The sequence below is a fragment of the Salvelinus fontinalis genome, chromosome 21, assembly GCF_029448725.1.
Source record: "Salvelinus fontinalis isolate EN_2023a chromosome 21, ASM2944872v1, whole genome shotgun sequence".
NCBI lineage: Eukaryota > Metazoa > Chordata > Actinopteri > Salmoniformes > Salmonidae > Salvelinus > Salvelinus fontinalis.
This window is the reverse complement of record NC_074685.1, coordinates 50,263,122-50,287,166: the sequence shown is the minus strand read 5'-3', so window position 1 is coordinate 50,287,166 and position 24,045 is coordinate 50,263,122. Positions and strand designations below refer to the sequence as shown.

General features: G+C 41.4%; 1 protein-coding gene across 1 annotated transcript; it reads right to left on the bottom strand.

Moving 5' to 3' along the window:
* Positions 1–558: 558 nt before the first annotated feature.
* Positions 559–7,649, bottom strand: LOC129819079 (60S ribosomal protein L28-like). Its single transcript, XM_055875623.1, has 5 exons — positions 7,550–7,649; positions 5,704–5,794; positions 5,346–5,469; positions 1,403–1,521; positions 559–699 (listed from the first exon to the last, which is right to left on the bottom strand). Exons 1-5 carry the CDS (start codon positions 7,594–7,596, stop codon positions 610–612), a joined length of 471 nt encoding a protein of 156 aa, XP_055731598.1. The 5' UTR covers positions 7,597–7,649; the 3' UTR covers positions 559–609.
* Between the last annotated feature and the right edge of the window lie 16,396 nt (positions 7,650–24,045).

The following is a 24,045-nucleotide window of genomic DNA, read 5'->3' as shown; positions in this document are numbered from 1 at the left end:
TTGAAATAAGCTTTTTGTGCGTATGGAACATTTCTGGTATTTTTTTTCTTTCAGCCCATGAAACATGGGACCAACCCTTTACATGTTGCGTTCATATTTTTGTTCAGTATAGAACCCTGCATGGTGCCATTTATGAATTATGGCTATCATTAAACATGTTTGCTAAGAATATAATTTAACAATTAAAGAATGGACAAAAGAATACCAGCATAGTTTAGAATGTTATATGCAAACAATTTGAAGACAATTATAATGTAGAACTCACATGCAGTTGTCAGCAGCAGCCGAAATAGAGATCTGCAACATTCTTCTAATGGCTTTATGAAATAGTCCCCTCGATTGACTCCACACTTAAACACAATTAGCTTATTGTCATTGTCAGGCTGGGTTTGCAGCTCTATTTGGTATATCCAATTATTGCCTAGCTTGTAGCGTGGCAAATTAAAGTAGCTTAGCTTTTTCTGTTTAGCTAGCCAATTTATCTAGCTTACAAACATGCTAAACACATTGCACTTTATTCTTATTAAAATATAAAACATTTAAGACATGACAGGGTAGTGTTTTCCCCCCAAAAAAGTTTTTATTTATTTGTCATAATTTTACAACTATTTATGCGGTTTTGGCAGCCTTGGAACGCCTTTTCTTTACCACCACAGGCTTCTGGCTCATCAGGATGGCGCTGGCACGACGCAGCGCAGCCTAGGAAAACAAAGCACACCACTCAAATAATGACTCAAGATGTTAGACTGAGATCGATCTTTACCTCAAGGTGTCAAACTCATTCCATGTAGGGCCTAGTGTCTGCAGGTTTTTGTTTTTTTCCTTTCAATTAAGTCCTAGACAACTTGGCGTGGGGAGTTCTTTACTAATTAGTGACCTTAATTCACCAATCAAGTACAAGGGAGGAGCGAAAATCCGCAGCCAGCCCTCCGTGGAATGAGTTTGAGACTTGTGCTTTACCTGCTTAGGGTCTAACCACTAATCCATCATACAACCTTAAGCCCTACAGGTTTATTCAAGGTCTATAGCGGCAAGGGCCAGTTTCCTGGACACTGATTAAGCCTACTGCTGGACTAAAAAAAGCTATTTCATTCGGTAACTGACATTGAACATACTTTAGTCCAGGGCCAGGATTAATCCATGCCAGAAAAAGAAAAATATTCACCGTCAGTGAGATAGATACTCAATGTCTCGGCTGTAAGCTTGGGTAGCACTACAGCAGTCTGCAATCCTAGTCCTGAATCCCACAAGGTATACAGGCTTTTGTTCCAACCCAGCGCTAACACACCCGATTCAACATATAGTGCTGGGCTGGAACAAAAGCCATCGCACCCTGTTGGTCCCAAGGACCAATATTGAAGACCAACAGAAAAACATGAGGTTTAGTAGATAGAGGGCTCACCATGCGCAGGTCGTTCCTGTAGTTGTTCTTGCGGATGATGTGCCTCAGGCTGTTCAGAGTGGCGCGGGAGTTCTTGTTGATGGTGATCTTCTCATATGAAGTGGCAGGCTTGCGCTGGCCTGAGGAATAACAAGAAACGGTATCATTAACATGACCAAGCGCCCTCAATTCTCTGAGTACGCTCTGACTTAAAGCAATGAGTCATGAGCGGTTAGATCCACATGAACGTGGATCACAGGCACAACAGCGACCTAATACCTTCACAACAACACGAAGCAGCGAGACAACTTTGCTACGGTGATTTACGACCGAGGTGGATTATCATGACATGTATCAAAGCATCACCACATACAGGTATGTGAACAGTTCTTGCATTTCCTGGTTGTTATTAGGGAGGGGTGAAAAACAAACCAAATGTTTCGGCATCACACCATCATCAGTGTAAAAAGGTCAGCACACACAGCTCGTATAACACTCTTGACTAAAGTACTGCTAGTGATACGTTGTACCGTAATGCACGCGTGGCAAACGGATCATTCATTTTCCAGAATGAATGTTCATTGGTACATCTGTGTTCGTAGTGTCTGTGCTGCTTGGAATTTGAGTTGAAACAAACAGGGTATGAAAGGTTAAATTCTCTATCACAGTAAAATAATGTTACGGTGTGTTACGGTGTCCATATGACCGATTCTGTTGGACCAAACCTCAAATAGCGAGTTGAAACCATTTGTCAGAGAGGAAGATGTGATCTCTCATCTTTGTTGTTGTGAGTGGTAGGGGGAGGGGCTTGGGAGATAGCAGTGAAGCGAGAAGTTTCACTCTCGCCAAAATCAGCCCAAAATAATCCCAATGCGTTTCTATGCACTTATTTTGAACCTAAGCTTGTTGCCTGCCCTCCCGCCTAAGGGACAACGAATGCCATTGTTAGGGCGGAGACATGAGCATCTAGTCATTATATACAGATTAGAGGTCGATCGATTAATCGGAATGGATGATTAATTAGGGCTGATTTCAAGTTTTCACAACAATCGGAAATCGGTAATTTTGGACACCGATTTTGCTGTTTTCCCCCCCACCTTTATTTACCTAGGCAAGTCAGTTAAGAACACATTCTTATTTTCAATGACGGCCTAGCAACGGTGGGTTAACTGCCTTGTTCAGGGGCAGAACGACAGATTTTTACCTTGTCAGCTCAGGGATTCAATCTTTCAACCTTACGGTTAACTAGTCCAATGCTCTAACCACCTGCCTCACGAGGAGCCCGCCTGTTACGCGAATGCAGTAAGAAGCCAAGGTAAGTTGTTAAGCTAGCATTAACTTTTTAGGGATAGGGGGCAGCATTTTCACTTTGGATGAATAGCGTGCCCATAGTGAACTGCCTCCTACTCTGTCCCAGATGCTAATATATGCATATTATTATTACTATTGGATAGAAAACACTCTGAAGTTTCTAAAACTGTTTGAATTATGTCTGTGAGTATAACATAACTCATATGGCCGGCAAACTTCCAAACAGGAAGTGGAAATTCTGAGGCTGGTTGTTTTTCAACTCATCTCCTATTCAAATCCCAGGAAGATATGGATTTGTTTGCACTTCCTACGCCTTCCACTAGATGTCAACAGTCGGTAGAATGTTGAATGAAGTTTATACTGTGTTGTGGGGCCGGATGAGAGGGGAATGAGTCAGTGGTCTGGCAGAATGCCTTTCTTAAAATCAATACACAGATGTACAAAAAATCCAGGCTAGCAGGCAATATTAACCAGGTGAAATTGTGTCACTTCTCTTTCGTTCATTGCGCGCAGAGTCAGGGTCTATGCAACAGTTTGGGCCGCCTGGCCCATTGCGAACTAATTTGGCAGAATTTTACGTAATTATGACATAACATTGAGGGTTGTGCAATGTAACAGTAATATTTAGACTTATGGATGCCACCCGTTAGATAAAATACGTAACGTTTCGTATTTCACTGAAAGAATTAGACCATATTAATGACCCAAGGCTAGTATTTCTGTTTTAATTAAGTATATGATTTGATAGAGCAGTCTGACTGAGCTATGGTAGGCACCAGCAGGCTCGTAAGCATTCATTCAAACAGCACTTTCGTGCGTTTTGCCAGCAGCTCTTCGCAATACTTCAAGCATTGCGCTGTTTATGACTTCAAGCCTATCAACTCCCGAGATTAGGCTGGTGTAACTGATGTGAAATGGCTAGCTAGTTAGCGGGATGCGCGCTAATAGCGTTTCAAACGTCACTCGCTCTGAGAGTTGGAGTAGTTGTTCCCCTTGCTCTGCATGGGTAACACTGCATCGAGGGTGGTTGTTGTCGATGTGTTCCTGGTTCGAGCCCAGGTAGCGGTGAGGAGAGGGATGGAAGCTATACTGTTACACTGGCAATACTAAAGTGCCTCTAAGAACATCCAATAGTCAAAGGTTTATGAAATACAAATCGTATAGAGAAGTAGTCCTATAATTCCTATAATAACTACAACCTACAACCTTCTTACCTGGGAATATTGAAGACTCATGTTAAAATGAACCACCAGCTTTCATATGTTCTGAGCAAGGAACTTAAACGTTAGCTTTCTTACATGGCACATATTGCACTTTTACTTTCTTCTCCAACACTTTGTTTTTGCATTATTTAAACTAAATTGAACATGTTTCATTATTTATTTGAGGCTAAATTGATTTTATTGATGTATTATATTAAGTTAAAATAAGTGTTCATTCAGTATTGTTGTAATTGCCATTATTATAAATAAAAAGATATATATATATATTTTTTATTATTGCCGATTAATCGGTATTTTTTGGCCCTCCAATAATTGGTATTGGTATTGAAAAATCATAATCGGTCGACCTCTAATACAGCTCTCTGATGTAAATGGGAAGGTGCGAATGTGACCAGACCAAAAAGTCAACATGAGAACAAGTGGACATAAATGCTCAAAAACAAAAAAGACAAAATACCTTGATTCTGCGATACAGGCATTTAGAATATTGCGCATAAACATAAATTCTAACTATTTCCAATCTGACAATGGGGTGGTAGATTCTCAGTCTGCCCTATGGCTCAGCTCACATGCCTACACCCAAACCATTAACTGACACACATGGCAAGGATAAGTCATCTGAAAGATCCAGCTTAGAGGCCCAGCCCCTGAGCTCCCATCAGCAGCAATTCATTTTAAATGGAATATGAATGTGTTCATGCAAAAACATGTAGTACATTGAATTGTACCTCATCAATTCATGCCCCCTAGTCAAACCGTATCGTTCCTCTATCATATCAGAGCACATGCATCTATACATGTTTTGAATCTTTCATGAAAGGATGCACATCTCTAATTTTCAGCAATTAAAATTGTAAAAGTTTTGTCTTTCTACACAATAGTGCAACACATTTTTCAAATCTGGGTGGGAAATTCTATAAAGTATTCAATAACTGTGTGCATTTTGGATGGAATCAAGGCATTAGAATGTACCAGAGGCCACCAAAATAGAGCTCCCCCGGCTACTTTTTCCATTTGACTGGCTACTCCATGTACTTGTGGAAAAAACTGAATAATGTAGATCATGTATTCCATTGTACTACGTAGTGACATACATCTTGCCAATTTTCTTGCTTGATCATGTGACACATCCTTGAAATAGAAGCCAGGTGTGTGTGCAAGCCATTTCACACGGATGATTGCTTGATGCCAAAACTTTTGGTTTTCATCTTTTATTTATACACTTTACTGCACTATAAAACTTTTGGCCACTATGAGGTCTAAATAAACATCTTTAGTTTTGCATTCAAGCCTCAAAGGGATAAATCCAAAACTTCAATAGGTCTCCCATTTCTTCCAGTATCTTAAATTTGACTCCTACGCACCCGAAACCATTTCGTATAAAGGACTTAAAAATATCTATCATTGGTATTTTGGACAACCATGTTTACCTGCGCGTTTCTTCAGCACAATAACCACACCCTTGCCATCAGCTGCAGGCTGAACACCAACAGTCTTTCTGTGCACTAGGCCGTTGAAACGGAAAGAGTTCTTGGACTTCAGGTTGTTGGGCTCCTGGTAAACAAATGAGAAATACATTTGACTAACAAATCTTAAATCCTCAAATCAGCAGCAAGAACAAATCCTGCAACAAGACCCTGCATGGTCAATCATGTACATTCAGACCATAGACACATTCCGAAGATATCAACACACTCAAAGAGCATGTGACTGCATACATGCTCTACTTCATGATCCACGTGCAATTGTGGGGTACTCTTACTAGGACCATCTGTCAGTTGTACTCACGGTACTGTAGGTCTGTCCGTTCCTCTTGATGAGGAAGCTGGAGCAGTTCCTAATGACCATCCACTGCAGATGAGACGACATGTTGACTAACCTGGGGCAGACAAGAAGCGTCAATAGAAGTTACATAACAGTAACCAAAGACATGTTCCCCCAAAAACTAACATCAGCTTACTCTCAGTACTTGTTCTAACGTTTGCTAAAAACCAGGCTATAAATCATAAATTTTTCAGGACCGTTTTGAGTCCCATTTCCTGTAGTTATCAAATGTACCTAACTTACCATCCACGTTGGCGAACTGAAGTAAATAGAATTTACTAAATGGCTAGCAAGTTTTTCCTAGCCACTGTGCTTCCCCATAGGTGTTATTACTACCTCTGAGGGTTTAGAGCTTGAGGTAGTCACCTCATTCAAGTACTTGCGAGTATGGCTAGACGGTGCACTGTCCTTCTCTCAGCACATATCAAAGCTGCCGATTCAAGTTAAATCTAGACTTGGTTTCCTCTATCGTAATCACTCCTCTTTCACCCCAGCTGCCAAACTAACCCTGATTCAGATGACCATCCTACCCATGCTAGATTACGGAGATATAATTTATAGATCGGCAGGTAAGGGTGCTCTAGAGCGGTTAGATGTTCCTTACCATTCGGCCCTCAGATTTGCCACCAATGCTCCTTATAGGACACCTCAATGCATTCTACACTCCTCTGTAAACTGGGCATCTCTGTATACCTGTCGCAAGACTCACTGGTTGATGCTTATTTATAAAACCCTCTTAGGCCTCACTCCCCTTTATCTGAGTTATCTACTGCAGCCCTCATCCTCCACTCGTTCTGCCAGTCACATTCTGTTAAAGGTCCCCAAAGCACACACATCCCTGGGTCGCTCCTCTTTTCAGTTCGCTGCAGCTAGCGACTGGAACGAGCTGCAACAAACACTCAAACTGGACAGTTTTATCTCAATTATGGACACCCTTACTGACAGTTGTAGCTGCTTTGCGTGACATATTGTTGTCTCTACCTTCTTGACATTTGTGCTGTTGTCTGTGCCCAATGTTTGTACCATGTTTTGTGCTACTATCATGTTGTTGCAACCATGCGGTGTTGTCATGTGTTGCTGCCTTGCTATGTTGTTGTCTCTTGTCATGATGTGCTTTTTGTCATATACACACACACACACATATATATATATATATATATACATTTTTTTATTTTATTATCCCAGCCCCCATAGGACTTTTGCCTTTGGTAGGCCGTCATTGTAAATAAGAATTTGTTCTTGACTGACTTGCCTAGATAAATAAAGGTTAAATAAATACAATTTTACATCTGCATTGTTTGCTGTTTTAGGCTGGGTTTCTGTATAGCACTTTGACGTCTGCTGATGTAAAACGGGCTTTTTAACTTAGATTAAATTGGGTAGGAAGCTACAGTAGCTAGCTATCTAGATAAATTAATTGAACATGTGGCGTGGGGACTTAACACGGTATTGTCAAACCCTTCCGATTACAGACATAAATGAATGCATTACCATGCCAACAATTGATCAAATTGACAGTAACATTAGCTAAACCAGATTACAAATGAGGACAAAGAGCGAAGACCCGGGTTCTTGCAATGGCTGAACCTTGCCAGCTAGCATAGCAGACCGAGTTAGGCCTAGCAGCAGAATGACAGATTTGAAGTATTTATATTAAACATTCGATCAAATTATCGGTACAAACAATATCATACCTATGTAATAAGAATTTAAGTTATTATGTCGTTAAACGATTAGCAACCTAAACAACAGACCGGTCAAAAATGTTACTTTTGCATACGACGACTAGCACACTAAGAGACCACGTTACCTTTCGGAGGAGGAAGAGGAAAGAAAAGGGCGGAAACCGGATTTCATGGACTATTTGTTAGATCATTGCACCAAAGACACTACACTATTAAAGATAGGCAGAAACTGAAATCCCGGATAACGCTTGTAGGCAATGTCATGGCGACGTTGGCTAGTTAAGCTCATGCGCAGTAACACATCAATGGGTCTAAAGGTAGTCTCCAGCCGTACTGCGCATGTGCAAACCGTCAAATCAAAAGCACTCCTTCGATATAAAGTTGTTTTTGACGAAAATGAAAACGTGTCAGTTTGTCACTTTCACGAGATTGGAGAAATAACATGTTCAACTACTTAAGACGTTGGCTCGAATCTAGGTTGTGTCTTTTGATTTACAGAAAAGTAACCAATAAAATAATATTTTTTCACTTCTCTCATTGACTTCTCAAACCCCAAACCCCGGCCTGGTCTACTTGGTATGCTTTTGTCTCGCAAGCTTTCTATAAGTCCCGCGATGTTGCGCCTCTAGGTTTAGAAACGTCGTCACTAGTTACCACAGTCGCAAAGTCATAAACCCGCCCATTTCTGCAATTTCTCTTTTTAAAATCTGATTTTAAACCTAACCCTAACCTCAACCATAACCACACTGCTAACTTTATGCCTAACCCTAACCTTAAATTAAGACCAAAAAGCACAATTTGGTTTTCATGATATATACTTTGTGGCTGTGATAAATAGTGGAAACCGGTTAGAAACTCTGCGCTTGCACGTTGAAATCCGTTTTTGTCGAGTGAAAATCAGAAGATGAAACAAAGTCAGAAAATTGCCAGTATTTATTCAAATGTGTTTTTATAATGATCTTAATGTTTGAATATTTAAATGAAATATTTTATTTTACACTACACTACACTGTTATTCAAATGTTTGTTGGAAGGACACTATTGGTTGAGCGCTGGAGAGAGGAAATGGTGACTGTGCTTGAATCTGAAAGAGCGGCAAGGGAAGTGTGACGGTAAATGGAAAATAGTGAAATCAAACAATGGAAAAAACACGAGCAAAAGTTGAAGTAGAAGACAAGGACTGGTCCAATAATGCATTTCTTATTGGACTGTGTTTTTGGCAAAGGAGTTATAGCTGGAATCTCATTGTATATACAGTATATACTAGACTTTTTCCAAATTTTGTCACATTACAGCCTTTTTCTAAAATGGATTACATTTTTTTTTTAAATCCTCAGCAATCTACACACAATACCACATAATGACAGTGAAAACAAGTTTTTAGAAATGTTTGCAAATTTATTTAAAAAAAGAAATGCCTTATTTACATAACTATTCAGACCCTTTGCTATTAAACTTGAAATTGAGCTCAGGTGCATCCCGTTTCCATTTATCATCCTTGAGATGCCTCTACAACTTGATTAGAGTCCACCTGTGGTAAATTCAATTGATTAGACATGATTTGGAAAAAGGCACACACCTGTCTATATAAGATCCCACAGTTGACGGTCCATGTCACAGCAAAAACCAAGCCATGAGGTCGAAGGAATTGTCCTTAGAGCTCAGAGACAGGATTGTGTCAAGGAACAGATCTGGGGAAGGGTACCAAAAAATGTGTGCAGCATTGAAGGTCCCCAAGAACACAGTGGCCTCCATCATTCTTAAATTGAAGAAGTTTGGAACCATCAAGATTCTTCCCAGAGCTGGATGCTGGGGCAAACTGAGTAATCTGTAAATTGGTAAATTGTTCCGTCACGCACTTCAGGGACTTGGCCAAGGTGGTGACCAAGAACCCAATGGTCACTCTGACAGAGCTCTACAGTTCCTCTGTGGAGATGGAAGAACCTTCCAGAAGGACAACCATCTCTGCAGCACCACCAATCAGGCCTTTATGGTAGAGTGGCCAGACGGATGTCAGGGTTCCTCCTGGCACAAGAGGGCGGCAGAGACCGCCCTAGAGATTTTTAATGGATCAGGTGTGTCTAATTATTTCATGATTAAGTCCCTGTTAAAATAGGTGTTTTCTGTGGTCCTTTGCAGAAGCTTGAATTGTTCACAGTGTCCGGTCGTTTCCTGAGTGAGGTTTGAGACATAGTGTTTTTGTTTTTTTTGTGTGTGTTTTTTCCCCCAAAATGTACTGTGATCCTGCGGCAACCGTTTCTCAGTAAATGTTTATCCTTAACCACTGATTCCTTATCGGGTCTCTTCTCTGCACCTGGGTCCATTCTTATCACGTCACAATGGAAGTCACTCCTCAGTAAAAGGCACATGACAGCCCGCTTGGAGTTTGCCAAAAGGCACCTATACACTCTCAGACCATGAGAAACAAGATTCTTTGGTCTGGTGAAACCAAGATCGAACTCTTTGGCCTGAATGCCAAGTGTCACATCTGGAAACCTAGCACCATCCCTACGGTGAAGCATGGTGGTGGCAGTATCATGCTGTGTGGTTGTTTTTCAGTGGCGGGGACTGGGAGACTAGTCAGGATCGAGGCAAAGATGAACGGAGTAAAGTACAGAGAAATCCTTGTTGAAAATTTGCTCCAGAGCGCTCAGGACCTCAGACTGGGGCGAAGGTTCACCTTCCAACAGGACAACAACCCTAAGCACACAGCCAAGACAACGCAGGAGTGGCTTTGGGACAAGTCTCTGAATGTCCTTGAGTGGACTAGCCAGAGACTGGACTTGAACCTGATCGAACATCTCTGGAGAGACCTGAAAATAGCTGTGCAGCAACGCTCCCCATCCAACCTCACAGAGCTTGAGAGGATCTGCAGAGAAGAATGGGAGAAACTGCCCAAATACAGGTGTGCAAAGCTTGTAGCGTCATACCCAAGTAGATTGGAGGCTGTAAAGCGCAGCCAAGGTGCTTCAACAAAGTACTGAGTAGAGGGTCTGTATACTTATGTAAATGTGATATTTCATTATTTTTTAAATATAAATTATAAAACATTTTAAAGACCTGTTTTTGCTTTGTCATTATGGGGTGTTGTGTGTGTAGATTGATGAGGGGGGGAAAAACGATTTAATACATTTTAGAATAAGGCTGTAACCTAACAAAATGTGGAAAAAGTTAAGCGGTCTGAATACTTTCGGAAGGCACTGTAGATGATGAGTACCTTAGTCAGAAAATCCCAGGAGTGGTCAGTGCACGTCGCCTGACCCGTATGGTAAATGGAAGGAAGGAGAAAAGTCTATCGATATTATTGTTGTTTGAGGAAACTCTGCTTGGATATGTGAGGTATGCGGTGAGAGCATTTGTGTCCAAACCATTACAGTGTGGGAATTGTCAAATATATGGTCATGTGTGACATGTTTGCAGATGGGAGAAGTATAGTGTTGAAGAGTCTGTCAAAATAATTTTGCAACTGTGGTATGGATCATACTCCAGACTTCCTTGAGTGTCCTGTTGGGGTGAAGGATGTTGAGGTGTCAAGGATCAGGGCTGTGCAGCAGATCTCCTATGTGGAGGCGGTGAAGAGAGTCAAAGAGGCAAGAGGCAACAGTGCTGAAAATATGGATACACTCATTGTGAAGAAAGTTGATTTTATAGCCACAGTGATTAATTGTAAAGCACAAGTATCTAAGAAGTCCAAGAAGCTGGACATCATTATCTGCAGCCTAGAAGTTTTTGGGGCTCCAAGACTTCACGGCAGAAGCACTGCATGGACTATTGTTGCTAGGAAATGTCCAGCCCTCACAGGAGTCTTTTGAGCTTGTGTAGGGACCTGATTAGAATTCGTTTTTTTATGGGAAAGCAGGTTTTTTGTTTAGTTAATTTCTTTCTTTTTGTATAGTTTGTATGATATTTGATTTATTTTTACCCACATTATTTCCTTTTTTGTGATACTTATTATTCACCTGCACAGTAGGTGGCGGAAGCACATCAAATTGTTACGAAAGCCATTATACCATAGAAGGGACACTATTTGACAGAGCTTTGTCATTTGTCTCTTATGTCATCGCCTCTGTTTATTTCGCATTATTGATTGAACGAACCGCACATGGATCCAATGGCTAGTAATATTTATTACATTTTAGGTTTAAACTAATATTGAAAAAGATAGCTAATAGCTAAATCTAATAAAGCAAATATTCATTCAGCCAAGTAGATATCAACGTTGTGGGAACATGTTTGACTATGACAACGGAACTGTTTTACTAGTTATTGGATCCGTGTGCGGTTTGTTCAATCAATATGCAAACTTAAACAACTAAGACGGATAATCATTTAGACTGCATGAATTCATTTTTCTTATGTCGTCCACAAGATTGAATTAATGAACAGAGACTGTGGGTGTAGAGAGGAGAGGCTGAAACAGGATACGTGTGCAAGCTGTTCTCAAAGTAAAAGCTGACGTTACGGCCCGTGTACACTACTTGTGAAACACCACTTCCCATTCATTTTCAATGGAAGGAAAGCGGTGAGAAGCGGAGAGGGCAGTGGACCTTTGGGTGGTGCGAATGTGGCATGGGAGGCGGTGAAAAAGTTCAGCATTTCCCAACTTTATGGAAACCACCAGCGGCAACCGCTGGGCAATGACCAATCATATCGAGTGGTTCCCATGACGAATTTGACACTATGCGACCCATCGCTGGTGACTTTCTTCAGCTAAGATGGATGACAAAAATACTACGATGGAAGTAAATGTAAGTAGCCGCAGGCAGAAACAGTTGAAACTGGAATAGCAGCAAGGCCGGGCGGACTGGGGACAGCAAGGTGTCAGCATGCCCGGTAGTCCTGACGTATGGTCCTAGGGCTCAGGTTCTCAGAGAGAAAGAGAGAACGAGAGAATTAGAGAGAGCATACTTAAATTCACACAGGACACTGGATAAGACAGGAGAAGTATTCCAGGTATAACCAACTGACCCTAGCCCCCCGACACATAAACTACTGCAGCATAAATACTGGAGGCTGAGACAGGAGCGGTCAGGAGACACTGTGGCCCCATCCGAAGAAACCCCCGGACAGGGCCAAACAGGAAGGATAAAACTGTCCCAACAGCAGAGTCCCAACACCTTACCACTGCTAAACCTGGCTTTCAGAGGAGACTTGTTTGGCAGCGAAACAGTTCATTCAGCCTCATTTACTGCCTTTTAAAAAAACATAGCTGATTTGGCAAACTTGCTTAAACAATTGTGGCTTCTACTGAGAATTTAGATGTACAAATTATGGCATAAGGGGACGACAAGCGGATAAGAGGCAATACCGGGGCGACACAGCCACTCTATTGAATAGCAAGCTAACATTAGTGGTTTCTTTGCGATGCTTGCAGTTAGCCACTGATTCCTTCCAAACAACTCATTGTTGAATTTGCGATTTCCAACTTGTTGTGTAATCTTTATGTACAATGTCCATTGAACACCGATATGTTTTATCTATAATTTCTCTTCAGTATTTCTCTTCATATGACAAGGACTAAAAAATATTTGCCGACTTGATGACAACTGATGATGACTGCTAGCTAAGACTTTGAAAGTAAATCCAATCAAAACTACTGTTGATATAATGTGGTTTGATGTCATTCCATCTGTGGCCAATGACCTTGAGCATTCTTTGATGGGCACATCTAATATAACGCTATGGCAGAGCCCAAGGGGTAACATTTTTTGAGCTTTAACCTTAGAATTGGGGATGACGTACTGACCCATGAGTGACAGAAAACTGAGCCAATCATGACAGAAAACTGAGCTAATCAGGCACAACGCTCTATATTTTCTGCTGGCTAGCCCCACCACCACAGAAAGCACTGAGCTAGGTTGAAACACTTCCATTTTGGAGCTGCCTTACTCAAGAAAGCAAAAAGAGACCATGTTTGTATGCGGCTTTATTAACTCAATGCCATTATATATATTTTTCATTGTTTGAAAACTGACATGTGACACGTATTAATGCCAAAGTAACAGGCAAGCCCCCCCCCCCCCCCAAAAAAAGTGTGGTGCTCAAAACAGGTGGGGCAGAGCCCTGAATGACGGGTCGCTGCTGATGTAGAGACAAACGATTATGCCTATTTTTTGTTGTTGTCATAAAGTTAACATTAGCCAGCTAGCTAGCTTGATGGGTGTTGTGACATGAGTATGAAATTGTAATTCGTGTTTAATGTTTTAGGGACTCATGAGATAACCAGCTGTCGTCTTGTGAAACAGTGGCTGTAAGGAATCAAGCTAGTTAAAGCATTTACTGCAAATTGAATGTACAATTTTGTAAGCTTGCCTTGCTGATATTTCCCATGCAATGCAGATGAAGTAATGTATCTAGCTAATTATTTTCTTGCTTATTGTGCAGTGGAGGATAAAAATACCTGTATGCCTATGGATGTGTAGCTAGCTATGTAGCCAATCTGTGTTTTGACCCTAAAACGTTTGATATAAATATTAGTTCAGAACCTAGCTATGAACCTCAGCTATCATAGCCTGTTGTATCGACATCAAAACAGTCGGAATGACATTAATGGAGCCTATGGATTGAGTGGAATATAATATAACTTTATTGTGCCAAGGATGCAAGTCCTACAGTTGTCGGAAGTTTACATACACTTAGGTTGGAGTCATTAAAACTCGTTTTTCAACCACTCCACAAATTTCTTGTTAACAAACTATAGTTTTGGCAAGTCGTTTAGGACATCTACTTTGTGCATGACACAAGTAATTTTTCCAACAATTGTTTACAGACAGATTATTTCACTTATAATTCACTGTATCTGACCCAATTCCAGTGGGTGTCACGGCCGTTGCTGGAAAAAGACAGTGGAAAAAAGGTGCAGTGTGGTGAGCGTACATTTTCCTCTTTATTTAAAATGTCGCCAACAAAACAACAAACGAAAGAAACAACCGTGAAGCTTACAGGGCATTAGTGCCACAAACAAAGTTAACTACCCACAACGAAAGGAGGGAAAAAGGGCTACCTAAGTATGGTTCCCAATCAGAGACAATGATAGACAGCTGTCCCAGATTGAGAACCATACCCGGCCAAAACATAGAACCACAAAATCATAGAATGCCCACCCCAAATCACACCCTGACCAAACCAAATAGAGACCTAAAAAGGCTTTCTAAGGTCAGGGTGTGACAGTGGGTCAGAAGTTTACATAGACTAAGTTGACTGTGCCTTTAAACAGCTTGGAAAATTCCAGAAAATGATGTCATGGCTTTAGAAGCTTCTGATAGGCTAATTGACATAATTGGAGGTGTACTTGTGGATGTATTTGAAGGCCTACCTTCAAACTCAGTGCCTCTTTGCTTGACATCATGGGAAAATCAAAAGAAATCAGCCAAGACCTAGGATAATTGTAGACCTCCACAAGTCTGGTTCATCCTTGGGAGCAATTTCCAAACGCCTGAAGGTACCACGTTCATCTGTACAAACAATAGTACGTAAGTATAAACACCATGGGACTACGCAGCCGTCATACCGCTCAGGAAGGAGACGCGTTCCGTCTCGTAGAGATGAACGTACGTTGGTGCGAAAAGTGCAAATCAATCCCAGTACAACATCAAAGGACTTTGTGAAGATGCTGGAGAAAACCGGTACAGAAGTATCTATATCCACAGTAAAACGAGTCCTATATCGACATAACCTGAAAGTCCGCTCAGCAATAAAAAAGCCAGACTACGGTTTGCAACGGCGCACAGGGACAAAGATCGTACTTTTTGGAGAAATGTCCTCTGGTCTGATGAAAGGAAAATAGAACTGTTTGGCCATAATGACCATTGTTATGTTTGGAGGAAAAAGGGGGACGCTTGCAAGCCGAAGAACACCATCCCAACCGTGAAGCACGGGGGTGGCAGCATCATGTTGTGGGGTTGCTTTGCTGCAGGAGGGACTGGTGCACTTCACAAAATAGATGGCATCATGAAGAAAGAAAATTATGTGGATATATTGAAGCAACATCTCAAGACATCAGTCAGGAAGTTAAAGCTTGGTCACAAATGGGTCTTCCAAATGGACAATGACCCCAAGCATACTTCCAAAGTTGTGGCAAAATAGCTTAAGGACAACAAAGTCAAGGTATTGGAGTGGCCATCACAAAGCCCTGACCTCAATCCAATAGAAATATTGTGGGCAGAACTGAAAAAGAGTGTGTGAGCAAGGAGGCCTACAAACCTGACTCAGTTACACCAGCTCTGTCAGGAGGAATGGGCCAAAATTCACCCAACTTATTGTGGAAAGCGTGTGGAAGGCTACCCAAAACGTTGGACCCAAGTTAAACAATTTAAATGCAATGCTACCAAATACTAATTGAGTGTAATGTAAACTTCTGACCCACTGGGAATGTGATGAAAGAAATAAAATCTGAAATAAATAATTCTCTACTATTATTCTGACATTTCACATTCTTAAAATAAAGTGGTGATCCTAACTGACTTAAGGCAGGGAACTTTTACTAGGATTAAATGTCAGGAATTGTGAAAAACCTAGTTTGAAATGTATTTGGCTAAGCTGTATGTACATTTCCGACTTCAACTGTATATACATGTAGTTATTACCAAGCATGAGATCCCCACGTGTAGCCTGTACATTGAATATATTCACTGATCATGTACTCTACCTTGGAAAATAAAGATGCGATTCAGGCATGAATGTCTGTGAGACGTTCTTTTTCAGTCATATCCAATACTAGGCGTATCAAACTCCATTCCTTGAATGATGCTGTGTCTGCATGAATGTATTACAATTATACACTTCAACAGTGTTTACCACTCCTGGTCCTGAGACATCAATGGTCACACATTGTAACTATGCAATAGTTACAATCTATCTTTATTTTTTTTAAACTTAAAAAATCTTCTGTTTTTATTTTTTCTTAATGTGTTTTCTTAACTGCATTGTTGGTTAAGGACTTGTAAGTAAGCATTTGATTTGATTTGGACCCGAAACATGATTTAAGTAGTTAAATGCTGATTTGTAATTCATATGTACAGAAACTGAATTTAAAACAGTACATAACACTTCCTATGCATCATGTAAATACTCTAAAACCGGTTCATCTCAATATCTGACCCCCTTCATCTGAATTAATCTGAGGACACAGGATAGGTGTAGTATTTCATCAAATGAGAGACTTCATTTCAACCAGTGGAGAATGTGAAACGCTTTATTGAAAAAAGTTCCTTATCCAAGTGTTATAAATACATAATACATGCATTATAAATATTACAATTGTAATATATTATAAATACAAGTTCAAGCTGCACTTTAATGCACATATAGTGTGCATCATAAAAACAGAGGAAGAAAGAGGAGGTGGGCAGAGAGATGAGTGAGTGTAAAAGACAGAAAAGGAAAGAGGTAAGAACAGAGGAGCAGGGAAGACACCATATGATTAATGAATTACTACCCTAATATTCTCTCAGTTCATCACAATTACATAATAGTGTCTCTACTGGTGTCTCCTAACAGCCTTGGGCCCCCAGTTGGCGAGGACAGGACTGGCTTCCTCTCTCACATCAAAACATACCTGCAGACGAGAGACAGATGGAAATAGAGAGAGCATGATTAAGCCTTGTTTTTTTTATTCTAACACTGTCAGTCATCATAATCATCAGGATGTGAAATGCAAAACTGACCTTGGATCATTAACTCTGGGACTACTACATCTCCGTCTGTATTTCAATATAAAGCATCTCTTTAATAATACTTCCTGTTGACCCGACCAAGTGACCTCTCACCTCTGATCATGCTGTGCCCTCTATGTGTCAGCCAGTTCAGATGCAGGAGGAGTTCACCGACACAGCTGATATAACCTAGATGATTTAGGGAGAAGAAGGAGAGGGATGAAGGGAAGGAGAGAAAATAAGGAAGTTAAAGAGACAATGTTCAACAGGAATGTGCGTATGTGGGCTCACCTGGTGTCCACACTAAATGGCTATTTTATACTGAAAAACATAAAGACACACGAGGACAAACAATATAGAGTAGTTATATAAACAGAAATAATGAAGTGTCTTACTATTCTCCATGGTTGGTCCTCTTGCCTGTTCTTTGAAGGTGGAAAGAGCCACAGTTATACACCTGAGCCTGTTTACTGCACAACACAATCCATCAATCAGATTGATACATGAGTTTTTAGGTGTGGGTTATAGGGTGTCTAATTGTTCTATTTTTGTTCAATATGGGTGGCTTACAATAGCCTGTTTTGTTTTTGTACAGACATTACACCAGGGGTGGGCAAACTTTTTGACTCGCGGGCCACAATGGGTTCTAAAATTTGACAGAGGGGCCGGGCCAGGAGCATTTGGAGGGAGTGTTTGGGCCGGATATACTAAAGCATTAAATGTAGTGTGTGCAAACCTCATAGCACAGTAAGAACACTACAACCCAATTTATTAACTGTCTTTCAAATGTGAAAAATAGCCCTTATCAGTTAATACATTTGTCTCAAGGAATATGCAAGATATGGCATTTACATACTATTTCGCAGATACCGGGATGAGGAAATGTAAATAGATTAAAATAACATACGCACTGTGATTTATCAAGATTGCGTCTGTTTTTAATAAGTTTCAATCGAAGGTGCAAAGTTAAAGAAATCAACATTTATTGAAAAATGGAATCACTTTCAACATTCAAAACATATTATTACATAACGAAATACTCAAGCTCAATAATATCTACTTGTGTTAAACTCCGCAAAATCATGGATGGATTGTCCTTACCGCGCGCTCTACAAACTCGCCACGGACGCCCTCGCCTTCACGCGCAAACAGTACACGTGTATCGTTGCCAAGCACACAGACATAGGCTGTATTAAATATCCTACCTGCAGCTGAAAATTTAAATTTAAATTAAGAGCGATGTGCGGCGTGTTAATAAAGCTACTGTACCGCTGCTGTGCGTAAATGCGCATTGCTCTTAATTAAAAGACGCACTTCCAAACTTTCCATATGCATTTTTTCATAACACAGCAGAAAAACTCACCATTTCAGTGGGAACAGTGTTGTTGGTCTCCCTTTTTTGCCAGTGCATCAAAGTCTGGAGTTAGTTTTGTTGTGGCAATTCTCAGGACAGATCTGAGGTGTTGGTCAGTTAACTTGGATCTGTGATGGGCTTTGTTGATTTTCATGACGCTAAACGTCTGCTCACACGTGGGTCGAGCCAAACAACACCAGCATGCGCCGTCCTCCGGAGGTTTGGAAACGCGGTCTCGTTAAGTGAAGCATAAAAGTCATTCAGTTTAAGAGACTTGAACTTCTCCTTTGAGACGGAGTCAGACTGAAGATCGATCAGTTCCAATTGCAGCTCCTGCGGTGCTGATTCGGGGTCTTGTGACAGGAGACAGGACACCAGTTGAAGTGACTTGTCAATTTTTTCAAAATCACAGAACCAAAGGCAAAATTCTCTGTGCAGATCGTCCAGTGATTTGCAGTATTTCTTCGCATTTCGGGCGGCCTCTTTCTGCACGGCTAGTGTGGGGAAATGTGCGAAAGATTTGTTTGACATTTGCCTGGAGAATAAAACCAGCTTGGATTTGAAGGCTCTCACATTTGTGTACATGTCGTGCGCAAACTGATCTTTCCCCTGTAGCTTCACGTTCAGCTCATTCATGTGTGAAAATATGTCCACAGCAAACGCAAAGTCACAAAGCCAGTTTGTGTCGCTCAGCTCGGGGAATTCTTCGGATTTCCCCATTAAATTAAAAAATGAGCGAATCTTGTCTTTGAGCTCCCAGACTCGTTGAAACACTTTCCCCAAACTTAACCAGCGGACGCGAGAGTGGTAAAGTAGGTCCTGGTGATCCGCATTAGTTTCTTCCAGGAACGTAATGAACTGACGATGATTCCTTGCTAGTATGAAGTTAACAAGTTTTACAACTGGATCCACAACGTGATTAAGCTGCAATACAGACTTACACAGAGACTCCTGATAAATGATGCAGTGAAGTAAAATAACATCCTGGTCAGGGTTTTCTTCTTTCACTTTATCCTGGATTCTTTTCAGCAGCCCGATGTTTTTTCCAGTTAAATTTGGCGATCCATCCGTGGTGACATTGGCAAGTTTACTCCAAGGTAGCTTCATTCTCTCGATGACAGCAGACACCTGTTCATATAAGTCCTCTCCTCGCGTTTTCCCTTTCAGTGATTCCATGCTCAAAAGCTCCTCCGTTATCTCAAAATTGTCGTTAATCCCTCGGATAAAAATTAGGAGCTGAGCAGTGTCTTTTATGTCGTTACTTTCATCCAGTGCTAGTGAATATAACTTAAAGGACTCCGCCTTTTTGTTTAACTCGCTGACTATATCTTCGTCAATCAGTTCCACGCGACGAGTCACTGTCCTGCGTGCTAAACTGATTTTTTCAAACTTGGCTTTGCTCTCCGGACACAAGAGACCTGCTGTCTCTACCATGCACTCTTTCAAAAACTCGCCTTCGGAGAAAGGCTTGCTAGCCTTTGCTAATTTGAATGCCAGCAAATAACTTGCCTTGGTACTTGACTCTTGAATTGCAGTTTGTCGGTGAAAAAAGTTCTGTTGACTCTGTAAATTAGCTGCCAACCTCTGAGCAGTAGCCGCCCGTTCTTGTGTTGACTGCTTGCTAGCATAGTTTGCATGCTTCGTGGCAAAGTGACGGCTGATATTGTACTCTTTGAAAACCGCAACAGCTTCTTGGCATATCAGACATACAGCCGTTGATCGGACTTCAGTGAAGAAGTATTTTGTTGTCCACTCCTTATTAAACACTCGGCATTCGCTGTCCACTTTCCTTCTCTTTGGTCCGCTCATTTTCACAGAAGGACTTAATGGTGACGTGAAACGAAGTGAAAATTAAAGTGAAATAAAGAGAAATACGCGCCACTCCAACAACGGTCAATGTGTTTTGAGTGCGCCATCTATTGGGGAAACGTGGGCATTGCAGGGAAAGGGGAAAAAAATGAGTTTTTACTATAATTTGGACAAATTCGGCGGGCCGGATTAAAAAGCCTAACGGGCCGTATGTGGCCCGCGGGCCGTAGTTTGCCCATGTCTGCATTACACCCTTACCTAAACAGCACCCTCACCTGAGAAGTAGAAATCAAAAAGAGTGAAACTGGGAATATAATAACTGCCATTGACATAGCTAAGTAAATGGAAGAATACTCTTATTACAATGTGCTCTTAAAAGAGCATTCGGTTGTGCATAGTGTAGTCTATGGTGTTGCCAAGGAACAGCAGCTTCTTCGAAGGGCCAGGACTGAGAACCACTGCTCCTCATTGGGAGCTCTTCATCTGCAGACAGGCTTTCACGGCTTTCTGTATCTGAGGACAGAAAACCTCACAAGAAACAGACTTCATTATACTTCATTATTATTATATATTAGACAGCACTGAATATTATGTTCTCTCTGTCCTCACTTCTAGGGACTGGAACTACACAAAAGTACCTGCCCTCTCCAGAATAGCCTACTCCCTCACTTTGACAGTTGGGGCTGCTATCCTTTCACCCTCCTCCATGGCTGTGAGCTAGCTACCTACAAATGCAAATGGAGTTGGTTTTTTACAGTGGTAAATACATCAAGATAGCTAACTAATATGAAGTTAGGTAGCTGGTAAAATGTAATTCACTTAGCTAGTTCTATTCAGTATGTAACGTAGCTAGTTAGCTAATAATACTGTACATCATTTTTTTTTAAACATTTTCTAAATGTATTAACTTACTTGAATAGGTTCTCCCAGCCATATAGACGATTGGAAACAGGTCAGCAGAGTTTGTTTGTCACCAGCGGTTTAGAGCATATTACTACACTGCTCAAAAAAATAAAGGGAACACTTAAACAACACAATGTAACTCCAAGTCAATCACACTTCTGTGAAATCAAACTGTCCACTTAGGAAGCAACACTGATTGACAATAAATTTCACATGCTGTTGTGCAAATAGACAAAAGGTGGAAATTATAGGCAATTAGCAAGACACCCCCAATAAAGGAGTGATTCTGCAGGTGGTGACCACAGACCACTTCTCAGTTCCTATGCTTCCTGGCTGATGTTTTTGTCACTTTTGAATGCTGGCGGTGCTCTCACTCTAGTGGTAGCATGAGACGGAGTCTACAACCCACACAAGTGGCTCAGGTAGTGCAGCTCATCCAGGATGGCACATCAATGCGAGCTGTGGCAAGAAGGTTTGCTGTGTCTGTCAGCGTAGTGTCCAGAGCATGGAGGCGCTACCAGGAGACAGGCCAGTACATCAGGAGACGTGGAGGAGGCCGTAGGAGGGCAACAACCCAGCAGCAGGACCGCTACCTCCGCCTTTGTGCAAGGAGGAGCACTGCCAGAGCCCTGCAAAATGACCTCCAGCAGGCCACAAATGTGCATGTGTCTGCTCAAACGGTCAGAAACAGACTCCATGAGGGTGGTATGAGGGTCCGACGTCCACAGGTGGGGGTTGTGCTTACAGCCCAACACCGTGCAGGACGTAGGCAGTCATTGCAAATAAGAATTTGTTCTTAACTGTTCTTAATTTGTTCTTAACTGCCTAGTTAAATTTAAAAAATCTGTGAATAAATTCATGAAATGGAGAATGGATTAAACTATTTACCCATTTAATAACCAGACCTTTTGTACAAACTTCTTATGCTGGATTTTCGACGCACAATCGAACGTGCTGCCATATGCTGGCAACACGCCCACAAGCGAGCCACTCTGGGTGGCCAAAGCAGCACACGGCAATTTACCACATGCTAGTGTACACAAGCCTTCATTAACAGTTGTTTTGAGCGCGGCACAAATCATGCTTCATTGACAGCATGGACAATGTTAAATGTTTATCATGTTAAGCTTGGAAAAGAGAGCCTTAATCCCAGACTTGGGACCCCACAGCCACTCCACTGAATAGCAGGCTAGTGATTGCTTTGCAATGCTTGCAGCTAGCCACTGATTCCTTCCAAACCACTCATTGATGAATTTGCGATTTCCAGCTTGTTGTGTAATGTTTATGTCCAATGGCCGATGAGCACCGATACATTTTATCTATAATTTCTATAATTATTGTCATGTATACTCCCATTAATCATTTATCTTCATATGAAAAGGATTAAAAAGGATTTGCCAGTAGATTGTCGACTTGATTCATGATGATGACTGTTGGCTAAGATTTTTAAAGTATGATGTTGACATGATCAGTCCAATCAAAGCAACTGTAGATATAATGTGATTTGACGTAATTTTATCTGTGGCCAATGACCTTGAGCCTTCTTGGATGGGCACTTCTATTGTAACTCTATGGCAGCAACCAAGAGGCTTGAATTTTTGAGCTCTACCATTACACTTGGGGGGTGACGTAGTGTCTCCATGAGTGACAGAACACTGAGCCAATCACGGCGCAACTAGAGAACATTACCAACCCCTACGCTCCGTATTTTCAGCTGGCTGCCCCACCACCACAGAAAGCACTGAGCTCGGCTGAAACACCTGCATTTTGGAGTTGCCTTACTCAAGAAATCAAAAAAGAGACCATGTTTGTATGCAGCTTTATTAACTCAAAGATTTAAAAAATGGTTACATTGTTTGCAAACTGAAATGTGACACGTATTAATGCCAAAATAACATGCAAAACAGGCAAGCCCCCAGCAAATTGTATTTATTTTTTGCTAATAACGTGGGGCTCAAAACAGGTGGGGTTCTGCACAACACTTATGCCATTCCTTGCCTTGCATGATATGGCTTTGTATATACTAGAGTCCTCAAACTACACTCTGGACCCCGAAGCCAGTTCCATTGCCTTTTTTAATTTCCCCCCTCTAATCAGGGACTGATTTAGACCTGGGACACCAGGTGGGCGCAATTATTTATGAGGTACAACAGAAAAACCACAAGGTCCGGACCTCTTAGGGTAAGAGTTGAATATCCCTGTACTAGAGTATAATAACATATTTATATCTGTTTTTCTAGAAGGACAGGGACAGTGTGTAATGTGCAATTAGCTAAATTGACTTTGTATTTGACTCTCTGTGTAGAAGCTTCATTCTCCATAGACGCTGGATGCAGAATTACAGTATCTTACAATCCCTCTTATCCTACACATGTTCAGTTGACAGCAGAACATCCATAGACATGGAGCTGCTGCAGATGAGCACACACAGACACACATGGTCATAATTTCCACATAGAAAGGCTTAAAGTCTGCACGAGAATCTGAGTTTTATTTGTGTGTGTGTGTCTGTGTGGTGTGTGATTGTGTGAGGTAAGGGGGCAGAGTGAGTGTTGCCCCGATGTGCTCTGTTAGTGGGTATGTATCTGAAGGCTCTAACCTGCATGTAGGAAGTGAGGAGGCAGACTTTGTCATACCCACTGTCCTCTCTGAAGGGGTTAATGTGTGAGAGCTCCAGCCTGCTGCTTCTGATGCTGCTCCATCTGAGACAGAACTCACCAGGATACACAATCTCAACCACCACATATGTGTCAATGTGTGCTTGCGCGCGCGCGTCAGTTGTTTAAGTCTGCCCTACTCATAAAAGTGTTTTCACTATTCTATGAAGTTGATGTGTGTTCTCAGTTGTTTGATTTAATCTCGTTCCCCGGACACTTCCGCCCAAATGTGGAGAGTCTGGCTG